The 21,433-nt window shown below is 56.1% G+C and overlaps 1 protein-coding gene across 6 annotated transcripts in view; it reads right to left on the bottom strand.

Moving 5' to 3' along the window:
• CARS1 (cysteinyl-tRNA synthetase 1) overlaps nucleotides 1-21,433 on the bottom strand; it is a 46,995-nt gene that overhangs the window by 20,271 nt on the left and 5,291 nt on the right. For 4 of the 6 annotated variants that reach the window (XR_012333652.1, XR_012333653.1, XM_033861384.2 and 1 more), the window contains exons 2-9: nucleotides 18,318-18,566; nucleotides 14,143-14,234; nucleotides 13,199-13,287; nucleotides 12,632-12,728; nucleotides 12,119-12,217; nucleotides 11,134-11,283; nucleotides 640-780; nucleotides 353-441 (exon numbers count right to left, since the gene is read on the bottom strand). Coding sequence is in view for 4 of the 6 variants with exons in the window: in XM_033861384.2 (XP_033717275.1) it covers nucleotides 353-441; nucleotides 640-780; nucleotides 11,134-11,283; nucleotides 12,119-12,217; nucleotides 12,632-12,728; nucleotides 13,199-13,287; nucleotides 14,143-14,234; nucleotides 18,318-18,566 (1,006 nt within the window). In the remaining 2 variants the exon portion in view is untranslated. Of the gene's footprint in view, nucleotides 1-352; nucleotides 442-639; nucleotides 781-11,133; nucleotides 11,284-12,118; nucleotides 12,218-12,631; nucleotides 12,729-13,198; nucleotides 13,288-14,142; nucleotides 14,235-18,317; nucleotides 18,567-21,433 lie in introns of those variants that run through there. The other 2 variants (XM_033861388.2, XM_033861389.2) reach the window with 2 other exon arrangements.

Here is a 21,433-nt window from a genome sequence, read left to right as displayed (position 1 = left end):
GACTGTATTTGGAAAGAGGGTCTTTACAGAGGGAATCAAGTTAAAATGAGGCCATTAGGGTGGGGTCCTAATCCAGTACGACCAGCGTCCTTATAAGAGGAGATCGGGACACAAAGGGAGGGACGAGCGGCACGTGTGCACGCACAAGGAACCCCTGGAGCTGTGCACTGACTCTTCTGTGGTTTGAGCTGCCTGCCGCGTGGTGCTTTGTAACGGCAGCCCCAGGGCACCACCACCCTGAGCAGCAAAACCGTGCACTCCCCTGCTCCTGGTCTGGAGCCAGAGGAGAGCCGCTCTCCCTGGAAAACCTGCCTGGAATGCTGCGCAGCCCCGAGCAGGGCCCCAAGCTCACCCATAACCGTTGTCCACAATCTTCCGGACGAAGTCCACGATCTCCGGCACGTACTCACTAACGCGGGTTAGGACATCTGGAGGGAGGACCTGGGGACAATGACAAAGTCCTGGTTCAAGGGCAGCTGCAGCACTGCTGGCGCCCAGAAGCCCCCCACCCCCCCACCCCACGCTCATCTTTAACTGAATTTACTTGCAAAGCGAAATGGTCTGGATCCCACAAGGCCTTCTGGTCATGGGGGATCCTCAGCCCAAGACAGCAAGGTCAAGACAGTCGGCGACACTTACGTTCAGGGCTTCCATGTCTTTGTGGAACTCCGCTTCCCAGAACTTGGGCAGTTTGGAGAAAATAGAATTGTCGCTCACTTCACTGCCATGCATGGAATCCAGCCAGTCGGAAAGCAGATCCTTTGCTTCTTCCAACAGCACCTGAAGAAACAGAAACAGAACATCCGCACACACGTGCAAGTTTCATGGGCTCACAGCTGGCACGGTCAATCCGTGTCGCTCAAGGCCTCGGATGCACAGACGCGGCCCCAACCCAGGAGACCACGGCGCTCCCACGGATGGCCTGGCGGTTAAGAGGCCGGAGTGTTCAGAGCGCTGACTGTGTCGCCGGAGGGTCAGGGTGGGCTTGGGGAGGCCCAGCGGTGCAGTGGGGCTGCCTGGGGCAGGGTGGGAGAGCACGTGGTGTGGTCACCCACAGCCTGGACACTTGAGTGCTCGAGGGGAGGGTCACAACAGGAGGTGGAGCCACGTCCCGGTGGGAAGTCTCCAAGGCCACGCCGCCCTGCCGGCCACATGCCATTGACCAAAGGCCCCGTGTTACGACCACAATGGTGCAGCATGGGTACGAGTCGCGTCCTGTCGCCGCAGCACTCACGCCACACACAGGAACGTCCATCTGAGACATGATGTGACAGCATCAGGGCTGCATCCGGAGTCCTGAAGGCCAGGGGGACCTGGAGCTCTGCCCTGGAGGAATCTAGTGTTTTTGCTCATTAACCGGAGCCGACAGACGTGGGGACAGGCAGGCGGTCTGCGGTCCACTGGCAGGGGCGGAGGCAAAGACCAAAGGGTGGAGGGAGAGGGCGCAGGGAAGCTGGGCGTGGAAGCGGTGGCAAGGGCACCCCCTGTGGCAGCTCCCAGACAGAACAGAGCCGCTCATGTGCTGCTGCGCTGGAGGGCAGCAGGGGAAACCTCCCAGGACCAGGCTGGTGCCCAGGGGCAGAGCCTGCCCCATGCGGAGGGGCAGAAAGCCCACCCCCACCCTCGGGATCGACACAGATCATGACCAAGCAGAAGAATGAGATTCCAATCAAACAAACTTCTAGATAATTCTTGGGTTTCCAAACAAGAAATCAAAATGGAAATAAAAAACCGTTCAGAAGCAAATAATGTCAAAATACGTGGAAGTAGCAAAAATGATACTTAGAGGAAAATTTATGGCCTCAAATGCTTAAACCAGAAAATGAGCTGAAGTCCTGAGCTGCCACTCTGTCCCGACAATGAGCGAAAGGCTGCGCAACTACTCCTCTTAGATCCGTAAGGGAAAGAGGCCCAGGGCAAACTGCCGCCCCTTGAACTGCAGAGAGACGGGCAGGTACAGAGAACCGCCATTTACCGGGGCAGAAAGCGCCTGGGACCCAGTGACGGGCAGGGAGGCCGGAACTGAAACTGACCACCCGCTGGAGGCTCGGTGTGGACGAGTCTGAGATCAAAACTCCAGGGCGACCCAGCCTTTGGGGCCCCACAAATTTGTGAGATTTACCTCTAGGAGCCCTGACGGTTACTCACAGTAAATATTGGAGAAAAATGCCCTCATGCTTCCAGCAGGGGGAGAGGAAAAGGAACTGCTCGGAAATATGACAAAGCCTTCTGTTCCTAACAAGACTGCCCTCAGGAGGAACCAGCTAACCAGAACCTAAGCTGCTGGGGTTCCAGCAGAGCCTAACTGACCTGCGGGAGGAAAACGTCCACCTCCAGGCCCCCCCACACATCCTGCCCCATCTAAGGGGGAGGGGAGGAGAAACCCAGAAACACCTGTGATGTTCACAGGCCACGGGCATAGGCCACTGAAGGACTGAGACCCATCACAAGACCACAGAGGGCGTCCTCCCCACACCTCGCCACACGACTACTGACAGCAGCTCCTTCTACCCAGTACATCATGTACTAACTATCATGGAAACAAATCACAAGGCGAACCGAAAGCCGAAACGCCACTTTTCTGAAAAGACAGAGCAACAGGACCAGACGTGGCAGGTATCCTGGGATTATCAGACCTGGGATTTAAAACAACCGTGACCGATATGCTAAGGGCCCTAGTGGACAAAGCAGGCAGCGCGAAGCCAGGTGGGGAATGTAAGCAGAGAGACGGAAATCCCAAGACAGGACCAAACAGAGATGCTAGAGGGGAAAGCACCGAAGTGGAAATGAAGAACGTCTCTGATGGGCCTGACTGGACGTGACTGAGGAAGGAGTCTCAGCCTGAGGAGATCTCAGCAGCAGCCTCCAAAACTGAAAACCAAAAAGCCTTTGTTCTCAGAGGCTGACAAAAAATAACAGAACAGAGATCTCACTTGTCGCGACTAAGACTCGGCACAGCCAAAATAAATACATAAGTAAATAAGTAAATAAATATTAAGGCTTCCCTGGTGGCGCAGCGGTTGGGAGTCCGCCTGCCGATGCAGGGGACGCGGGTTCGTGCCCCGGTCCGGGAAGATCCCACATGCCGCGGAGCAGCTAAGCCCATGTGCCACAACTACTGAGCCTGCGCTCTAGAGCCTGCGAGCCACAACTACTGAGCCCGCGAGCCACAACTACTGAAGCCCTCGCACCTAGAGCCCACGCACTGCAACGAAGAGTAGCCCCCACTCGCTGCAACTAGAGAAAGCCTGTGCGCAGCAACAAAGATCCAATGCAGCCAATAAACTTATTTTAATAAAGTCACAACCACAATACCCATTTAAAAAAAAAATATAGAAACAGATATATACTGAACCATAAAATCTGAAAAAGAGATATATAACTGAATCACTTTGCTGTACACCTAGAGCTAACACAATACTGTAAATTAACTTTACATTAATTGAAAAAAAAATGGTTAGGGACTTCCCCGGTAGTGCAGTGGTTAAGAATCCGCCTGACAATGCAGGGGATGTGGGTTCGATCCCTGGTCTGAGATCCCACATGCCGCAGAGCAACTAAGCCTGTGAGCCACAACTACTGAGTCTGCACTCTACAGCCTGCGAGCCACAACTACTGAGCCCACGCGCCACAAATACTGAAGCCCGCACACTCTAGGGCCCACGTGCCACAACTACTGAGCCTGCGCACCTAGAGCCCGTGCTCCGCAACAAGAGAAGCCACTGCAGTGACAAGCCCATGCACCACAGCCAAGAATAGCCCCTACTAGCCGCAACTAGAGAAAGCCTGCGTGCAGCAACGAAGACCCAACACAGCCGAAAAAATAGTGATAATAAAAATAAAGATAAATAAAGTTAGCTTGTTGCCAATTAAAAAAAATTCAAAGTAAGCAGAAGAAAGGATATAATAAAAAATTAAAGCAGAGGGACTTCCCTGGTGGTCCAGTGGTTAAGACTCCGCGCTCCCAATGCAGGGCGCCCGCGTTCGATCCCTGGTCAGGGAACTAGATCTCACGTGCGTGTAGCAACCAAGAGTTCGCATGCACAACTAAGGAGCTCACGTGCTGCAACTAAGGAGCCAGCGAGCTGCAACCAAGGAGCCCTTGAACTGTAACTAAGGAGACTGCCTGCTGCAACTAAGACCCAGTGCAACCACACAAATAAATAAATATTTTTTTAAATTAAAGCAGAAACCAGGAAATTAATAGAGAAAATCAACAAAACCAAATGCTGGTTCTTTGAAAAGATCAATAAAATTGATGAGCCAAGTTAAGAAAAAAAGAGGACATAAATACTAATATCAGAAATGAAAGAGGGGACATCACTACAGATCCCATGGAAGTTAAAAGAAGAATAAAGGAATATTATAAACAACTCTGTGCCCCTAAATTTGATAACCTGAAGGGACCAATTCTTTGAAAGACATAATCTGCCAAAACTCACACGACATGATACAGAGAATCTGAATAAGCCTGTATCTATTAAAGAGATTAAATCAATAACTAATAACTTTCCAAAATAGAAAGCACCAAGCCCAGATGGATTCACTGCTGAATTCTGCCAACACTTAAGGAAAAAATTATACTAATTTTCTACGGTTTCTTTCAGAGGACAGAAGCAAAGAGAATACTTCCCAGTTCCTTCTAGGAGGACAGCATTACCCTAATACCTAAACCAGACAAAGACATTCCAAGAAAACCACAGATCAATATCTCTCGTGGGGGCTTCCCTGGTGGCGCAGTGGTTGAGAGTCTGCCTGCCGACGCAGGGGACACGGGTTCGTACCCTGGTCCGGGAAGACCCCACATGCCACGGAGCGGCTGGGCCTGTGAGCCATGGCCGCTGAGCCTGCGCGTCCGGAGCCTGTGCTCCACAACGGGAGAGGCCACAACAGTGAGAGGCCCGCATGCCGCAAAAAAAAAAAAAAAAAAAAAAAAAAAAATCTCTCATGAATACAGATGCAAAATCCTTAACAAAATATTACCACATTGAATCCACAAAAGTATAAAAAGAATTATATACCACAACCAAGTGAAATTTATCACAAGTATGTAAGGCTGGTTCTACTTTATAAAATCAATTAATGTAAATCATCACATCAACAGACTAAAAAAGAAAAACCACAAGGTCATACCAATAGATGCAGAAAAAGCATCTGACAAAATGCAACACCCATTCATGATAAAAACTCTCAGTAAATGAATAGAGGGGAACTTCCTCAACTTAATAAACAAACAAACAAAAAACAGCTACAAAAAGCCTACAGCTACCATCAGACTTAGCGGTGAGAAATCGGAAGCTTTTCCACTAAGATGAGGTATAATGCGAGAATGTCCCCTCTCACCAGTCCTTTCCAACATCATACTGGAAGTCCTTGCTAATGCAATAAGGCAAGAAAAGGGCAAAAAAAGAGGATTATACAGGATTATAAGCCCATCGTAAGTTGCAAATATCATTAAGCTGAAAGTGCATTTAATACACCTAATCTACCCAACATCATAGCTTAGCCTAGCCTGCCTTAAATGTGCTCAGAATACATTAGCCTACAGTTGGGAAAAACCATCTAACACCAATCCTATTTTATAATTAAGTGTTGAAATATCTCATGTAATGTATTGAATACTGTTCTGAAAGTGAAAAACAAAATGGTTGTCTGGGCACAGTGTAATTGTAAGTGTGTCAGTTGTTCACGCTGGCGATCTGAGGCTCACTGATGGTGCCCCGCATCCCAAGAGAGTACTGGACTGCATATCGCTAGCCCAGGAGAAGATCAAAATTCAAAGTATGGTTTATACTGTTTATTGCTTTTGCACCATCGTAAAGCCAAAAAATCCTAAGTCAAATTGTCAGAGGTCGGGGACCGTCTGTATATTGACTGGGAAAGAAGACAAAACTACAGGCCAGGAAATAAGAAGTGGAATTTGAAATTAAAACCACAATACCATTTACATCAGCATCCGAAATGAAATACATATATGCCTTACAAAATACGTACACGATCTACATGAGGAAAACTACAAAACTCTGATGAAAGAAATGGAGAGACATTTCATGTTTGGGGATAGGAAGGTTTAATACTGTTGAGGTGTCAGTTCCTCCCAACTTGATTTGTAGATTCCATTCAATCCTAATCAAAATCCTATCGAGTTATTTTATGGATATTGACAAACTGATTCTAAAGTGTACATGGAGGGACTTCCCTGGTGGTCCAGTGGCTAAGACTCCACGCTCCCAACGCAGGGGGCCCGGGTTTGATTCCTGGCTGGGGAACTAGATCCCACATGCATGCCGCACCTAAAAGATCATACATGCCACGTCCAAGACCCGGCGCAGCCAAATAAATAAATAAATATTTTTTTTAAAAAAGTGTATATGGAGAGGAGGCAAAAGACCCAGAATAGCCAACACAATATTGAAGGAGAACAAAGGTGGAGGACTGACACTCCCCGACTTCAAGACTTACTGTAAAGCTACCGTAATCAAGACAGTGTGGCGTTGGTGAAAGAACAGACAAACAGAGCAATGGAACAGGACAGAGTCCAGAAACAGACTCATATAAATATAGCCAACTGTTCTTTGACAAAGGAGCAAAGGAGCAAAAACAGTTTCCAACAAACTGTGCTTAACAACTGGGCATCACATGCAAAAACCATGAATCTAGACCAAGACCTTACGCACTTCAAAGATGACCTTGGCTTTGACAATGACTTCTTCCACACAATACCAAATGCATGATCCATGAAAGAAAAGAATTGATAAGCTGGACTTTATCACCATTAAAAACTTCTGCTCTGGGAAAGACACTGTCAAGAGAATGAAAAGACAAGCCACATACCGGAAGAAAATATTTGCAAAAGACACATCTGATAAAGGACTGTTATCCAATATATACAAAGAGCTCTCAAAACTCAATAAGAAAACAACCTGATTAAAAAAAGGTCCAAAGACATTAACAGACACCTCACCAAAGAAGACATAAAGATGGCAAATAAATATCAAGAGATGCTCCACATCGTGTGGCATCAGGGAAATGCAAATTAAAACAACGAGATACTCCGTACATTATTTCAATGGCCAAAATCTGCAACACTGACAACACCAAAGGCTAGTGAGGATCTGGACCAACGGGAACTCTCATCCGCCACTGGTGGGAGTGGAAAATGGTGCAGCCACTTTGGGGGACAGTTTGGCGGTTTCTTCAACAATTAGGGGCTTCCCTGGTGGCGCAGTGGTTGAGGGTCCGCCTGCTGATGCAGGGGACACGGGTTCGTGCCCTGGTATGGGAGGATCCCACGTGCCGCGGAGAGGCTGGGCCCGGGAGCCATGGCCGCTGAGCCTGTGCGTCCGGAGCCTGTGCTCCGCAACGGGAGAGGCCACAGCAGTGAGAGGCCCGCGTACCGCAAAAAAAAAAAATTAAACCTACTCTCACCACATGATCCAGCAGTTACGCTCCTTGGTATTTACCCAAAAGAGGTGAAAACTTGTGTCCACACAAAAACCTGCACATGGATGTTTACAGAAGCTTTATGCCTAATTGCTAAAACTTGGAAGCAGCCAAGATGCCCTTCAGTGGGTGAGTGTGTAAATACACTGTGGTCCGTCCAGACAATGAACTAACCTTCAGTGCTACAGAGAAGTGAGCTATCAGGCCATGAAAAGACACGGAGGAACCTTAAATTCACATTACTAAGTGAAAGAAGCCAATCTGAGCAGGGCACATACTGCATGATTCCAACTCTGTGATATTCAGAAAAGGCAAAACTATGAAGACGGTAAAAGGATCAGTGGTTACCAGGTGTTGGGGTGAAGGAGGGATGAACAGGCGAAGCACAGAGGATTTTTAGGGCAGGGAAACTACTGTGTGGAAGACTCTAAGGGCAGATACGTATCACTATACATTTGTCCAAACCCAGAGAATGTACAACACCAAGACAGAACCCTAATGTAAACTATTGTGTGGGTGATGACAACGTGTCAGTGTAGTTTCCCCAGTTGTAACAAACATACGGCTCTGGGGGGGGATGCTGACAGTGGGCGTGGCTCTGTGTGTATGGGGGTGGGGTGGGGGGTACACAGGAAACCTTTATTTATCAAAACACGAAACCTGTTTTGCTGTGAACCTAAAACTGCTCTAAAACGATAAACTCTTTAAAAAAATTTTTTTTGAAATAGAATAGAGAGGATCAACACATTCAAAGGTGGAGCTCTGAAATGATCCTTCAATATATAATATTGAAGGGCTTCCCTGGTGGCACAGTGGTTGAGAATCCGCCTGCCAATGCAGGGAACATGGGTTCGAGCCCCGGTCTGGGAAGATCCCACATGCCCCGGAGCAACTAAGCCCGTGCGCCACAACTACTGAGCCTGCGTTCTAGAGCCCGCGAGCCACACTACTTTGCCCATGTGCCACAACTACGAAGCCCACGTGCCTAGAGCCCATGCTCCGCAACAAGACAAGCCACCGCAATGAGAAGCCTGCGCACTGTGATGAAGAGCAGCCCCCTCTCGCCGCAACTAGAGAAAGCCCACGCACAGCAACGAAGACCCAACATGGCCATAAGTAAATAAATAAATAAATAAATAAAGCCCCAGCAGTATCTTGTATGGGACTCGACAAGCAAGGAGCATTCAAAACATACCTGGAGGGACTTCCCTGACAGTCCAGCGGTAAAGAATCCGCCTTACAACGTAGGGGATGTGGGTTCAATCCCTGGTCAGGGAAGTAAGATCCCACATGCCACAGGGCAACTAAGCCCGCGAGCCACAACTACTGAGACCACACACCCAGGAGCCAGCGCGCCACAACTAGAGAGAGAAAACCAGCATGCCACAGCTAGAGAAGCCCACATGCGGCAACGAAAGATCCCGCGTGCTGCAACTAAGACCCGACGCAGCCAAAAATAAATTAAATAAATAAATATTTAAAAAAGAAAACCATACCTGGAGAACAAAAACAAGGTGAGGCTTCCTACCTCTCCAGGCATTGGTGACAGACGCAGTGAGACTCACACAGAGTGGCTAACCTGACCTATGGAACAGAACTGAGACACGACACACGACAGAAAGGGGCTGAGGAAAGGGGGGCCTCCCGTATCTGTGCGGGGGAGAGGGGATTGGATCTCTACTCACATGACTTACAAAAACTAATTCTGGGGGATCAAAGACTTAAATGTGAACTGTACAACTTTAAAATCCTCAGAAGAAAATACTGAGGAATATATTCACGTTTCAGGGCAAGAAAGATTTCTTAAGACACAAAACTGCCAAGTATAAAAGGGAAAACAGATAAAGTTGAATACATTAAAACTAAGACCCTCTGTTATTAAAAGGAAGTGAAAAGAAGAGCCACAAATTAGGAGAAGGTGCTTGCAACACATTTAAATGAGAAAGGATTAGTGTCTAGGGAAAACCTAAGGATGCTTACAAACCAGTAAGACGACAAACAGCCCAGTGGAAAACGGGGCAGAAGATGCATGTGCAGAATTATAGCCAGCAAGTGAACATGTGAAAAGATACTCAGTCTCAGGAGAGGCTGGAGAAATGCAAGTTCAAACCACAGTAATTACCACTTTACAGTATACGTTCCATTGATAAAAAGGAACGAATCCAGCAACACAAAGTGCTGGTGTATAGGCAAATTAACAGGACACTGGCAGCATGTTAGGAGGAGGATACATTTACATGTAAGACATCTGGTCCATAAGACGTTTGGTCCACACCAAAAAGCCTTTGAAGTGTGGTCCTATCTAAAACCATTTGGCATGGACCAGATATAACCATGGACGTTTTGGATGGGACCAAATTTCAAGGACCTCTTGGCATGGACCAAATGTCCTGCAAAGTCAGGAAAACAGAAAAGCACAGGGGTTGACAAGGTTGTGAAGACACTGGAACCCCTGTGCACTATGGAAAACAGCACGGCAGTGCCTCAGAATATTAAAAGTTGAGCTGGCGTACAACCTGCTTTTGGGGGTATACCCACAGAAGAATTAAAAGCAGGGACTCGAACAGATGCTTGCACACCCATGTTTACAGCAGCATGATTCACAAGAGACAACGCAAACGTTCACCAAAGGATGACAGGACACACAAAACGTGGTCCACCCACATCACGAAACAGTACTCAGTCTTAAGGAGAGGACATTCTGACACAGGCTACAGCGTGGCTGAACCTCGAGGACAGTTTGCCGAGTGAAATAAGCCAGTCACAAAAGGACAAACACGGTGTGACCCCACTTGTGTGAGGTCCCTGGAGGAGCCAGATTCATGGGGGCAGGAAGCAGACGTGGGGCCCAGGCTGGGGGAGGGGAGGGGAGTGAGCGTTCCATGGGGACAGAGCATCCGTTTCGGAAGATGAAAGAACTTCTGGAGATGGACGGTGGTGACGTTTACGCAACCATGTGAACACATGTACTTAAAAATGGTTCAAGTGGTGAACTGTATGTTATGCGTACTTTACCACAATTTTAACAAAAAGGACCTCACTGGAATCGTTGGGAAGAGAATTCCCAGCGTCACTGCTGGTAACACGGAAACGTAACCAGCTTCTCAGGAGAAGAAATAAACGGCTGGGCCCGAGGCGTCCACTGCAGGGAGGGCGGGACCTCGTGTGGCCCGTCTCAGAAGCACGCCAGCGGGATAGCCCTCGTCCCCAAGACCCCGTGCGCCTGACTCCTCACGAAGCTCAGGACAAGCACACCAAGCATCCTGCCCCGCGAGGCCCCAGAAGAGGGGGGCCCTGCAGGCGGCCACCCCCTTACACGTCCGCGCCCTCGGCCGCAGCCTCCCTGGCTGCGTCCTTCCCGCGGTTCTGCAAGCGGCCAGCAGGGGGCGCCGGCGCAGAGGAGAAGGGCCGTCGGGACCGGAGGAAGGCCGGGCACCCGGAGCCCGCCCTCAGGGGCAGAAGGCCGCCGCGGGGAAGGCTCAAGCCCAGCGGGTCCCCGCGGCCCCGGAGCTCAGGCCCACCGGCATCTGTCGCTCCGCCTGCCCCAGGTGCTGCCAGTGCCAACGCTGGACAGAGTCCCCGGCGAGTGGGAAACACCTTGAGGAGCCCCTCCTCCCCGAGAGCGCCTGCTGTTTCCCTGAAGGCAGTGGGGCAAAGGCGAGGGGCCGGCGGGACCCACCTCAGCCTCACCTGCACGCGGCCGTCCAGCTCCTCCCCCGCCAGGCCGCGCCGCGCCGGCTCCTCCAGCGGCTCTGCCGCCAGCCTCACGGCGCGCTCCAGGCGCTCCAGCATCTGCCTCTTGTCGGGATCCGAGGTCTCGCGTAACTTTGCTGAAAACGGCTGCGAGCGTGAGGAGAGGCCACAGCTGTTATGCCCGCTCAGCAGAACCCCGTGTGCAGAGGTGACTCCACGCACGAGGCCAGTTCTGCCCACTGCCCGTGGCGACCCAGAGGTCTGTGTCTGTGGAGTGTCACCCCAGAGGGACCCTGGCCTGCGGCCTCGTCTGAGTGAGCCGGGCGTGGCAGCGTCCTAAGGCTGTGCCCGGGGCCACGCGGGTGTCACCTGCCACCACGAAGGCACCACCGCCCAGTGGGCCCCCCTCGTCCGCCTAGAGGATTGCTAAGCCCTAATTTTATTCCTACATTTTTCTTCCAGAGATACATGAAAAGCACAACAACAATCGTTACTGCAATTACTAAAGATAACAATTATGGAAAAGAAAAAAATGCCTTTTCCTGACCTCACTGTCTGACACCATCAGTTGTAATACTGTTTATTCAAAACAAAAATATTAAATTGGAAAGAACTAATTTCTTCAAATAATTCCAGAAATTTCCAGCACCACCCATTTGAGAAGCTTAGCACAGCTTCTGCGTCTTGGTCACACGCGTGTCATCTGCTCGTGAGCTCCACGTGGAAGATTCACAAGTCGGCGCAGATCGCCGCGACCGGTTCTGAGGTTCTCCCGTAAGCGGCAGCAACGGTCACCCACCCCCATCCCCCGCCCCACCCGTGTGCGTCCGTCCTGGCGGCTTTCCCCGTGGGCCAGGGGAGCACTGCGACCGAGACATCATGACCCTACACGTTATGAAGCGCGCTGAGGACAACCCCTGCGCTTGGGACGGGGACGTGGGGACGTGGGGACGTAGGGACCCAGGAGCGGCCGGGGGCCCACCTGCAGGGCAGCGTGCACGTCCTCCAGGAGCTGCACTGCCTGGGGCTGCTTCTCCCGGTACTGCTCAAACAAGTAGTTCTGCCGGGCCCTCTTGATGATCTGGGAGCAGAGGAGGGAAATGGGGTCAGCTCGGCACCTGCCGGGTCCCTGTGCAGAGTGCCGGGCGGTGCCTGAGCTCACACCCACACACACCGCCCCGCCACCGACGCTGGAACTGTCCGAACATGTTGAGCCAGGCCCGGCCTCCCCGCAGCGCCAGACACTATAGCACGTGCCTTCCCTGGAGTACCGGGTGTTATTACATTTCCCCAGGTTTCCCAACAGCATCCAAACAGCTGAACACAGGACATCATCATCTGCATAAACCGTGATACAAGTCCCAGAGGGGATTCAAACAGCATGTGTTGGGCTGAGGGCACTCAAGCCCACGTTACTTTATTAACTTACCCAAAGTCATTTCTTCCCTCGTACCGTCCACTGTATTTAAAATTTAACCTTGAAAACTCCCTTTACCTTATCATCAATGTCTGTGATGTTCATGCAATAAAAGACGTCAAATTTGAAGTAATCTCTCAGCACTCTTCTCAAGATATCGAAGGAGATGTAGGACCTAGGACAATAAAAAGACAAACCTTTCCACACAGCACATCACGCACATCACCTTGGCTCTGCAGTTAAAACACATACAAGGAAAAAGATCCCCCGCATTTCCCCCCAAAACCGCTACTCTCATGCCCACCCCACTCGTGACTGCGGGGCAGGGGGCACTGCACACTGGCCACGGGTGTGGGTGTCAGGGATCCCAGCACCGGGCACCCCCCACCCCCACCTCCAGAGCCTCGGATGAGGAGGAACTGCCAGGCACACGGAGGAAAGTATCTGGTCAGAGTCCAGGAGAGTGATAACATCGGGGCTGTGGGCTTTTTCTTTCTGGTTATCTGGTCTCTCTAGTTTTTCTACAGTGAATATGTAGTACTGACGGAATGAAAATTTTTCTTCTTAAAAATAAGAGGAAAGGCTGGGCGTTGAGCTTCCTCTCAGAGCTTGGGTCCCTGTAGCGGCGCCCAGGTGCAGCCCTACCTGGCGTGCCCCATGTGGGAGGCGTCGTAGACGGTGGGCCCGCAGCAGTACCACGTCACCCTCCGCCCGTCTTGAGGTACAAACACGTCCTTGGTTGGAAATGAAGGAATGACCGTCACAAAGGATGCAGGAGGCACCGTGCAGGACCACAGCCGCCAGACAAATGGTTCATACGCATTCCACGAGGACTGCTTAGTTTTACGGGAAAGTCACAGTCATCTGGGATGGGGGCAGGCCCCTTCCTCCCTGGGATCCCACTCGGGGACGCAAGCTGGGGGGTCAAGGAGACGGACGCTCCTGCTTTTGCTGCTCTTCCGTTCATCAAGCACTGCTGCGAGCCAGGCCCCGTGCTGAGCGCAGGGACTGCCCTGCCTTTGCCCCCAGGAACGACGTGAGCAGGGATGCTTCCTTTCAGATGCCCAGGGGTCCGCAATCCCAGAGGAGCCGGCCTAGAGAGCAAGGCCTCCCGCCGACGGCCCGATGGTCTCAGACCAGTTCAGGGGCCGCTGTTACCAATTAAGTCCATGAGGGGGACCCCGTCTCCCATCTGCTCAGGGTGCTTGCTGATGGCAATCCAATGAGCCCTCGGCCGGAGTCCTTTTCAAAATCTCTGGAGCCACTGGCCCTGCTGAGCGGCCCCGGCCGATACTGCCCTCGTCCCCACACCTGCTGGGCCCCCGACAGCAACAGGCCCTGCTTGGCTGGCACTGGGACACCAGCTGCCACCACAGGTCCCCTGCAAGAGCACGCTGGCTCCTGGCCTGGCTCAGAGCAGCCACGAGCATCTACACTCGGGCCTGGCCCCGAGCACAGCCAGAGCCAGAGCGCCGACGGGCAGGCCCCTTGAGGCGTGCCAGGTGTGCTTCCGAGGACAGTCCTGCCCCGGACACACAGAGGACGCTCGCTAGCTAAGAGCTGCCGCCCCTGCCCCCAGGCCCCCCTACCTTCCTCCGGGTCAGGCTGTTGTACAGGCGGAGCTGGCATGGCTCGGACCCGGCTGGAGGAGACCACGGGGGCTGCGTGCGCCGGCCTCTGCCTGCCAGGGAGAGAGCACAGCTGGGTCACCCGCGGGACAAGGGGAAAGTGGACCCTGAGAGCGTCACCCGCGTCCAGCGCTCGTGCCCCCTCTCTGCCTGCTCACGTCTGAGTGGCGGCGCATCCCACAGTCCCAACCCCACGGGGCGGGAGAAGGCCCATTACACCCAGCCTCCCCTCCACCGGCTCCAAGCATGAGGCGCCCGACCCAGCCTGAGGGCGCACGGGAGGCGCGGGCCCTGCACACGGGCCGGCCGCATGCCTGGACCGCAACGCAGCTGGCCACCCCCTCAGGAGGACGGGCTCCGTGGAGGCTTCCCAGGACGTGGGCCACCTCCGGGCGCAGAAGCCAGGTCAGGACGGAAACAGCTGCGGGCCAGTGGCCGGCTCCCCGCGCAGTTCCTGTCCCCGACCCGGGCGACATGTAGGCTCCCGGACACGGTGCTGATGCCGGCACTCAGGGCTCCACATGGGCCCCGGAGGCCTTTGGGAGCAGCTCCGGGTCCTCCCCACGCTGAGGGCAGGGGCTCACGGAGCTGAGCCTCTCCAATCACAGTCCCCCGGCAGCCCCACCTCCTCCTCCTCCAGCCCCACCCCCTGCCCCTGCTGCTCATGCGCACACGCCTCCCGCTGGGTGAAGGGCAGGCCTTACACAGCCTGCGCCCCAAGAGCCTGGCGGGGTGCAGCTCCGTCCCTCGGCCGGAAAGAGCCACCAAGCTGAGTCTTCACAGGCCCTGGGCATCTGGTGACCTTCCAGCTACCCCCAAGGCACTGCTCCTGCACCCAGAACCCAGCTGTGCTCTGCAGCCCTCTCCTGGCGCCAGCGCGGGCTGCACACCGCCTGCACACCTGAGGGCACAGGTGCCCACTCTCGGCACCACCCCCAACCCCGACCCCTGCCTCTGTGTCTGCAAAGCGATTCTCCCTCCTCCCGGCACAGAATCCACGTCCAGCGTGGCCACCAGGCAACCACCTGCTGCTCCCTACTGCGGGTCACGGAGCACTCAGCCCTGGGCCTGGCCACGTGCCACCCAGAGGATGCACGTAACTGACCGGTGAAGGGGGTGGGAGGTGGCTGTGTGTGTGTGTGTACATGTGTACAGGTGGGCGGAGAGCGGCAGACGGGGAGGGGGACAGACAGCGCTATCCAGCAGCTCCTGACCCCAGGGAGCGCCAGCAAACCCCCAGGTGGCCAAGCCCAAGTCCCCCTGACACTTCGAATGCCTCCTGAGGTCAGGCGTGGTCTAAGGGTTCACTGTAAACGCAGCAAACGATTCGATGACGCTCCACCTGCCCCTTTATGACTCCATCAACCCCTCCCCTTGCTTAGATGCTGCGGCTCCCAACACAAAGACAGAGCTGCCACCTGGGACAACAGGGGACGCCGGCGAGAGCTGCCCACACACTGATGTGAGCCTGACGACCACCGTGCTTGCCCTGAGCCAGGGGCCGGGGTGGGGGGCTCGGGGTCTGGGGGAACGAAGGCTCATCTGAAAAGACAGCAGTGACAGGACACAGCTGAGGGTGCAGCCAGGGAGCCCGGCCAGCGGGACACTGTCCAGGACACCGGGTCACACCTGGGTTTTCTTGCTCCCCGAAGCGTGGCTACAGCCACACAGCCGGTGACAGTTCAAGGCAACCAGCACACACGACCCCCATCTGCCAAAGGGGAAAATCGGGAGGTGACCTCGGTTTACCAAGAAGGACGCTTCACCAGAGTCCCTCCGCGGTTCCCTGCCCGACAACGGCACTGCCAGCACCCTCCCCACCCCGACGCAGACTCCTGAGGCGGCTGCCCTTCCTCTGGTTTGTGCGAAACACGGTGCGTGCCTTTGCTCGCTAGCACCCCCAGTCCTGCCCTGGCTCTGCCCCAGGCACGTGGCTGCTGGGGGGAAATAAACCCCTGACCTTTGACAACATAACCTGCACGTGCCGCTCAGGGACGCCCTGAGAACGAGGCTCTAGGCAGGGAGGGTGCCGAGGGGAGATGGAGGGAGATGCACCAGCCAGGTCCCCGGTCCCCTGGGCACAGCGCGCACCTCAGCCTCGGAGGAGGGGCAGCAGAGAGGTTCACATCCCTGAAGACCCCACCCAGCCGCAGACAGACCCACGCTCCGGGGGACTTAACACGCCTTCTTCAGTGAAGGGCAGGCCCTGAAGATCCTTCCCAGGAGGGCGGGTAGGGGGGTGAGGGGGGCCCAGTGGCAGAGGGCGCCCCGGGAGGAGGAGCCGTCTGGACTGAGCCCCGCTCTGGGCGAGGGGCGCTCCAGACACAGAGCACAGCAGGGCTGAAACCCTGAGCACAGTGGACCCTCCCTGCTGGGGCCGCAGAGAGGAGGCGACAAGATGGGGAGGGGGTGAGACAAGGAACAGAGAGGTGGGGAAGGGGCTTAGGCAGAGCCCTGGTCCACCTCCTGTGTCTGAGTGGCTCCCCGGGGCTGCTGAGGCCCGTGGCCACGGCAAGAGGCACAGGGACCTAGGCTGGGCCAGCGCAGAGGACGGTGACAAGCCAGTTGTGGGCATGTCGGTGCTGAGATGTCCAGCTGGGGGTCTCAAGCAGGAGTGGGACATGGAGGGAAGGCCGGCGGGGCACTGTGGATCGAGGGGCTGGGAGAGGGGGCACTCCCGCCCAGGACAGGCTGGAGAGATGTCTGAGACGGGCCAGCAATGCGGGGAGGCGGACGCTCGGCCACTGGCATCCAGGACGCGGCCTAGGACACCGGCTCTGGGGGTTCTGGGCACCAGCCCACCCGCCGTCCCCGGCCACTCAGGGTCCCTGCCGGCCCCCGGGAGGCATTGGTGACGGGGGACTTGGAAATGGAAGGAGGTGAATAGTCCTGTTGGCGCTGTCCAGGTGCCTCCCTCACCGCCCTGGTGAACCTGCAGGCCCCCCGACTGGCAGGGCAGAGACCCGCCTTTCCTTCACGTGTGTCTGCATCACTCTCCCCACAAGTTCCCCGGACGGAACACCAGACAGGCCGTGCCGAGGCCGTGCCCCCAACCCACCCTGACTTCCACCCCCAGAGGCCGTGCCTCGGGAGGGGGGACCTGGGGGACAAGCTGACAACTGAGCCCTGCCACCGCAGACACCCCTGGGTCACCGCCTGGAAGCACGGGGAGGAGACGCTCTACACAGCAAGGCTCCCACCTATGCCGGGGAAGGGGTGTCTGCTGCAGGATCACCGAGAAAACCAAAACACACCCCACGCTTGGAGAAACGACATCCCACCTCTGCCCCGTTACAGAGGGGGACCCAGCAGAGACCAGGCAGAGGTGCAGAAGCTGGGAAACGGTCCAAATGTCCCAGCCGAAGGGATCTGGAAAAGGCCCCCGCAGGCTGCCCAGCCCAGCAGGGACGACTCAGACGGCACTGGACCCCTCTCGCTGCTTGGGTGCGTGCTCGAAGCCCCCCCGGGGGGGCCGAGCCGCTTGAGGGCACTGGCGATTATGGGAGAAGCACCTCGATTCACCGGAGGAGAGAGACCACCCAGGAACCATGCGCCCCAGAGACTTTCCAGAATCGCCCCTGAAATGACAGCGTCCAGACACATCACACCGACAGGTGGGGGCCAGAGCTGCAAGACTGGTCTTATCTCAAAGCCCAGAAACGCCTTCTCTCTGGTCTCCAAAGAGTTCATGTCCATGAATACTTCCTTAAGATCCAATAATTCTAAATCTGGTGGACACACACCCTGCAATCTTAGGGAAAGAATAAAGGAAAAGAAGCCAATCAAATCCGAGCCAGGTCGGGAGTGAGCTGACGGCCAAGGCGGCCCTGAGAGGGGCACAGGCCTTCCGCCCTCCCAGAGGCTCTGCTACAGCAGCTGCCGGAGTCGTGATCCTTGGGGGCTGACCTCTCGGCGTTTTGTCCTCATCTCCCCTCAGGGGGCGCCGGCAGGCCCCCCAGTCTGCTTGCTTGAGTGCGGGGACAAGTGCCAGCCCCGCGGGCTCCCCCGTGGGCGCCTCGCACCCTCAGGGCCCTGACCTCAGAGGGAGGTCACACTCGTGGGCTCCCCTAGCCCACGAGTGTGAACAGAACTTCGAGGGGAGGTTTTCACGGCCGGGGAGCCGCTCTGCTACTCACTTGCTTGGAGCCCACAGGGCGGGGCTGGGGCGCGGGGGCTGCCCAGGATCGCGGCCACGTGCCTGAACCACCGAGCCACGTGGAAGAGCTGCGCGTCGGCAGGAGGGCCTGAGAGCTGCCTGAACGCGTCCACGTCCGCCTGGGACAGGGAGAAGCCCTGGACATAGCTACGCGTGCTCAGGTGCTCGTTCAGGGCCCGCACCCTGGCTGCCTCGTCACTAATGCTCAGGACGGACCTGTAGTCGGGAGCTGCAAAGACAGAGGCACACGCGTCAGTGGGGCTGGAGGCCTGGGTGAGTCCAGAGAATGGGGTCCCAGGGTCACCCTTCTGGCTGGGAAATGTCCAGAACGGGCGGGTGCCCAGGGCTGGGGGATGGAGTGGGGAGTGACTGCCAGTGGGTTCCCATCTGGGGACGAAAATGTTTTAGAACTAGAAAGAGCGGGTGGTCGCACAACATTGTGAAGGTTCTAAACGCACTGAACTGTGCACTTTAAAATGGTTAGTTTCGTCGTTGGTGATTTTCACCTCAATTAAAGAGAAACGCACACGCACACACCCTTTTGTGCACTGGGTGCTGGCAGGGCAGGTGCTGACCCGTCCCTGGGTGGGCGATGGGTGGCGCCTAAGAACTGCAGAGCTCTCCAAACCCGGCACCGGTGAGGCTTCTAGCAGCCAAGGCCCAGCTCCTGGGAGGACCACGGCCCCGCCCCCGGAAATGCCTGCCAGAGGGGGCCAACCGTCCAGCCAGCACCTGGCACAAGCCTGCCCCCCTTCAGGGACCTGAGGCCACTCCTCTGCCTTGGAATCCTCAGGAAGGACGTGGGAGGACAGAAGTCCAGCCCGAGCGAGGACCAGGCAGCAGGCACAGCCGGCAGACGGCACTGATTCCACTGAGCCCCTCCTCCCCCCCCCGCTGCCCGAGACCCTCACCTCCTCCCTACGTCCCCGATCACTGCTCCAACTACCCTGCGGATGCGTTCATCACCTGCTGGCTGGGGGGGTGCAGTAGGAGATCGGGGGGAGGGGCGCAGACCAGTCCCTGAAGCTGCAGGAGGGAGCCTGGTCCCCTAGTCCACGAGTGTGAACAGGGCCCAGCGCCTGTTCCCTTCCACACAGACACACCCTGAGCCCCGGAGTCGGCTCCGAGTGGGAGAGCACAAGCCCGGTTTCTCACTCTCCCTGGGAACGGGGCAGACACCCTGACACCGCAGCCCTTCGCGGCCAGCTGCCTGACACCACGAGACCCCTGGGTCACCGTGCTGGACCCAGAGTGGGACGGCTCCGAGCGGGGAGGAGATATGGGCCGACACCGGCCAGGCCTGGCACAGAAACAGGAACTTCGCCCCGACCAAGCCCACAGGACGCCTGCAAACAGACAGCAGAGCACACGTGTGGGGAAGCAGCTGTGCACACGAGACCCTCCTGCACCGTCTCCACCGCGGGAAACCCTTCCGTCAGGGCCTACCTGGAGCTGCCTTCCTGGGCACGGGGGTGAGACGGAAGGAGCCAACAGAAGGGCCAAAGCCGGCAGCATCTCCGGACGTCCTCAGGTGCCCCACGGAGGGGCTGTGACCATCCAGGGCCCAGCCTCCCGGAGGCTGGCTTCTCGGGGACCTCCTGAACCCCGACCTCTTCATCCCCAGGACAGGCATGGGCACCAGGGAAACGTCTTCCCTGGGCTCTCAAGCCCAGGCTTTCCAGGAAGACCGGCATGCTTGCCTGCCCACCGCACCGCGGGGGCGCCAGCCCAGGGTGGCCCCGAGGCGCACGGCTAGGAATACCCTTCTGCCCGTTACAGAATACCGTCAGAGCACCCAGCGCCATGCCCTTGGATACTGCAGGCCTCCACCTTTAAACGTACCCGGAACCCAGCCCTCTCACCCCAACTGCCATGGCAGGTCCAGCCCTCCTCTCGCCTGGCCCCCGGGATGCAGGCGCCCCTGCTGGTATCCGGGCTTCACAGGACACCGTGGCCAGAGTGGCCCATGCTCCTTCTCTAGACCCCCCCGTCCCACCAAGAGTGGTCCTCGCGCCGGCCAGGAGGGCCACCACACCCTTCTGACCTCAGCTCCCACCCCCGCCCCTCATGCCCCCTGCCCTGCCTGCCTGGAAGCCTCCCCCAGACACAGCCAGCCTCCCTCCCTTCCTCGGGGCTCCACGGGTGTCCCCTTTTCCGTTGGGTCCTCCCGGGCACTGTTCCAAGTGAGCCCCCCGCCCCCCGGGGCCCCGACCCCTTCCTGCTTTATTTCTCCATAGCGCTTATTTCTAACACACACACTTCCCTGCTTTCTTTCCTTTACTGTCTGCCCCACCCCCCGGGGTTTTATCCGATTCATCCACTCAGCATATGCTCAGCCTCTAGAACCAAGCCTGGAACGTTCTGAAGACACTCAGCGAATTTGCTGAACGAGCGGATGGGCGGCAGATGCACCTCGAAGTGCAGGCCTGCCCGCGGGAGGCCGGCATCACCTGTCACTCCAGGGCCTCGTAAGCCCCCTCCCGGGAAGCACCCGGCACCCAGACACCAGGGTGGGGACCCAGCTGAGTGTAAGAAGGCTTCTAACCCGTGGCGGGCTGAGCTGGAGCCCTGCTGCCCGAGGGCGCACACCTACAGGGGGCGCTGCTTTTGTTCCACACCTGACCTACCAGGAGAAGCAGCTACTTTCCACTCCAGTTCCTGGAAGTGTCGGAGGAAGCAAAGAGAGACACAGAGGCGGCCCCTCCCGCCCAAGGTGCCAGTGGGAAGCCTGGGGAACCCACGAGGGCCCTGGAGCAGCGCCAGCCAGCTCGCCTTCCTTCCCGGGAGCAGGTGGCTGGCTCTAGGGACCCAGCCTGAGGGCTCAGATCCCCTCTGAGACAGTGAAGGAAGGCCAGGCGGGCCCGTGCCCCCCACCCCTCTCTGACAGGACCGCTCTGTCCCACCCAGGGAGAAGGAAGCAGCACCTGCCGGGGCGGCCCTGGGCACCAGGAAACCTAACGCTACAGAAATTCCTTGGCACGGAGTCTTCCTTCCAGGGAACTTTACTGCACCTGGCACGGTTCCCTGGCAGCCCTGCCAGCCCGTCAGGAGTCGGGAAGCGTGCTCCTTTCTCGTGATGGAGAAAGTTCAGTTCAC

Source organism: Tursiops truncatus, chromosome 8, assembly GCF_011762595.2.
Source record: "Tursiops truncatus isolate mTurTru1 chromosome 8, mTurTru1.mat.Y, whole genome shotgun sequence".
Classification (NCBI taxonomy): Eukaryota; Metazoa; Chordata; class Mammalia; order Artiodactyla; family Delphinidae; genus Tursiops; species Tursiops truncatus.
The sequence above is the reverse complement of the archived record's forward strand: the minus strand, read 5'-3'. Positions and strand labels throughout refer to the sequence as shown.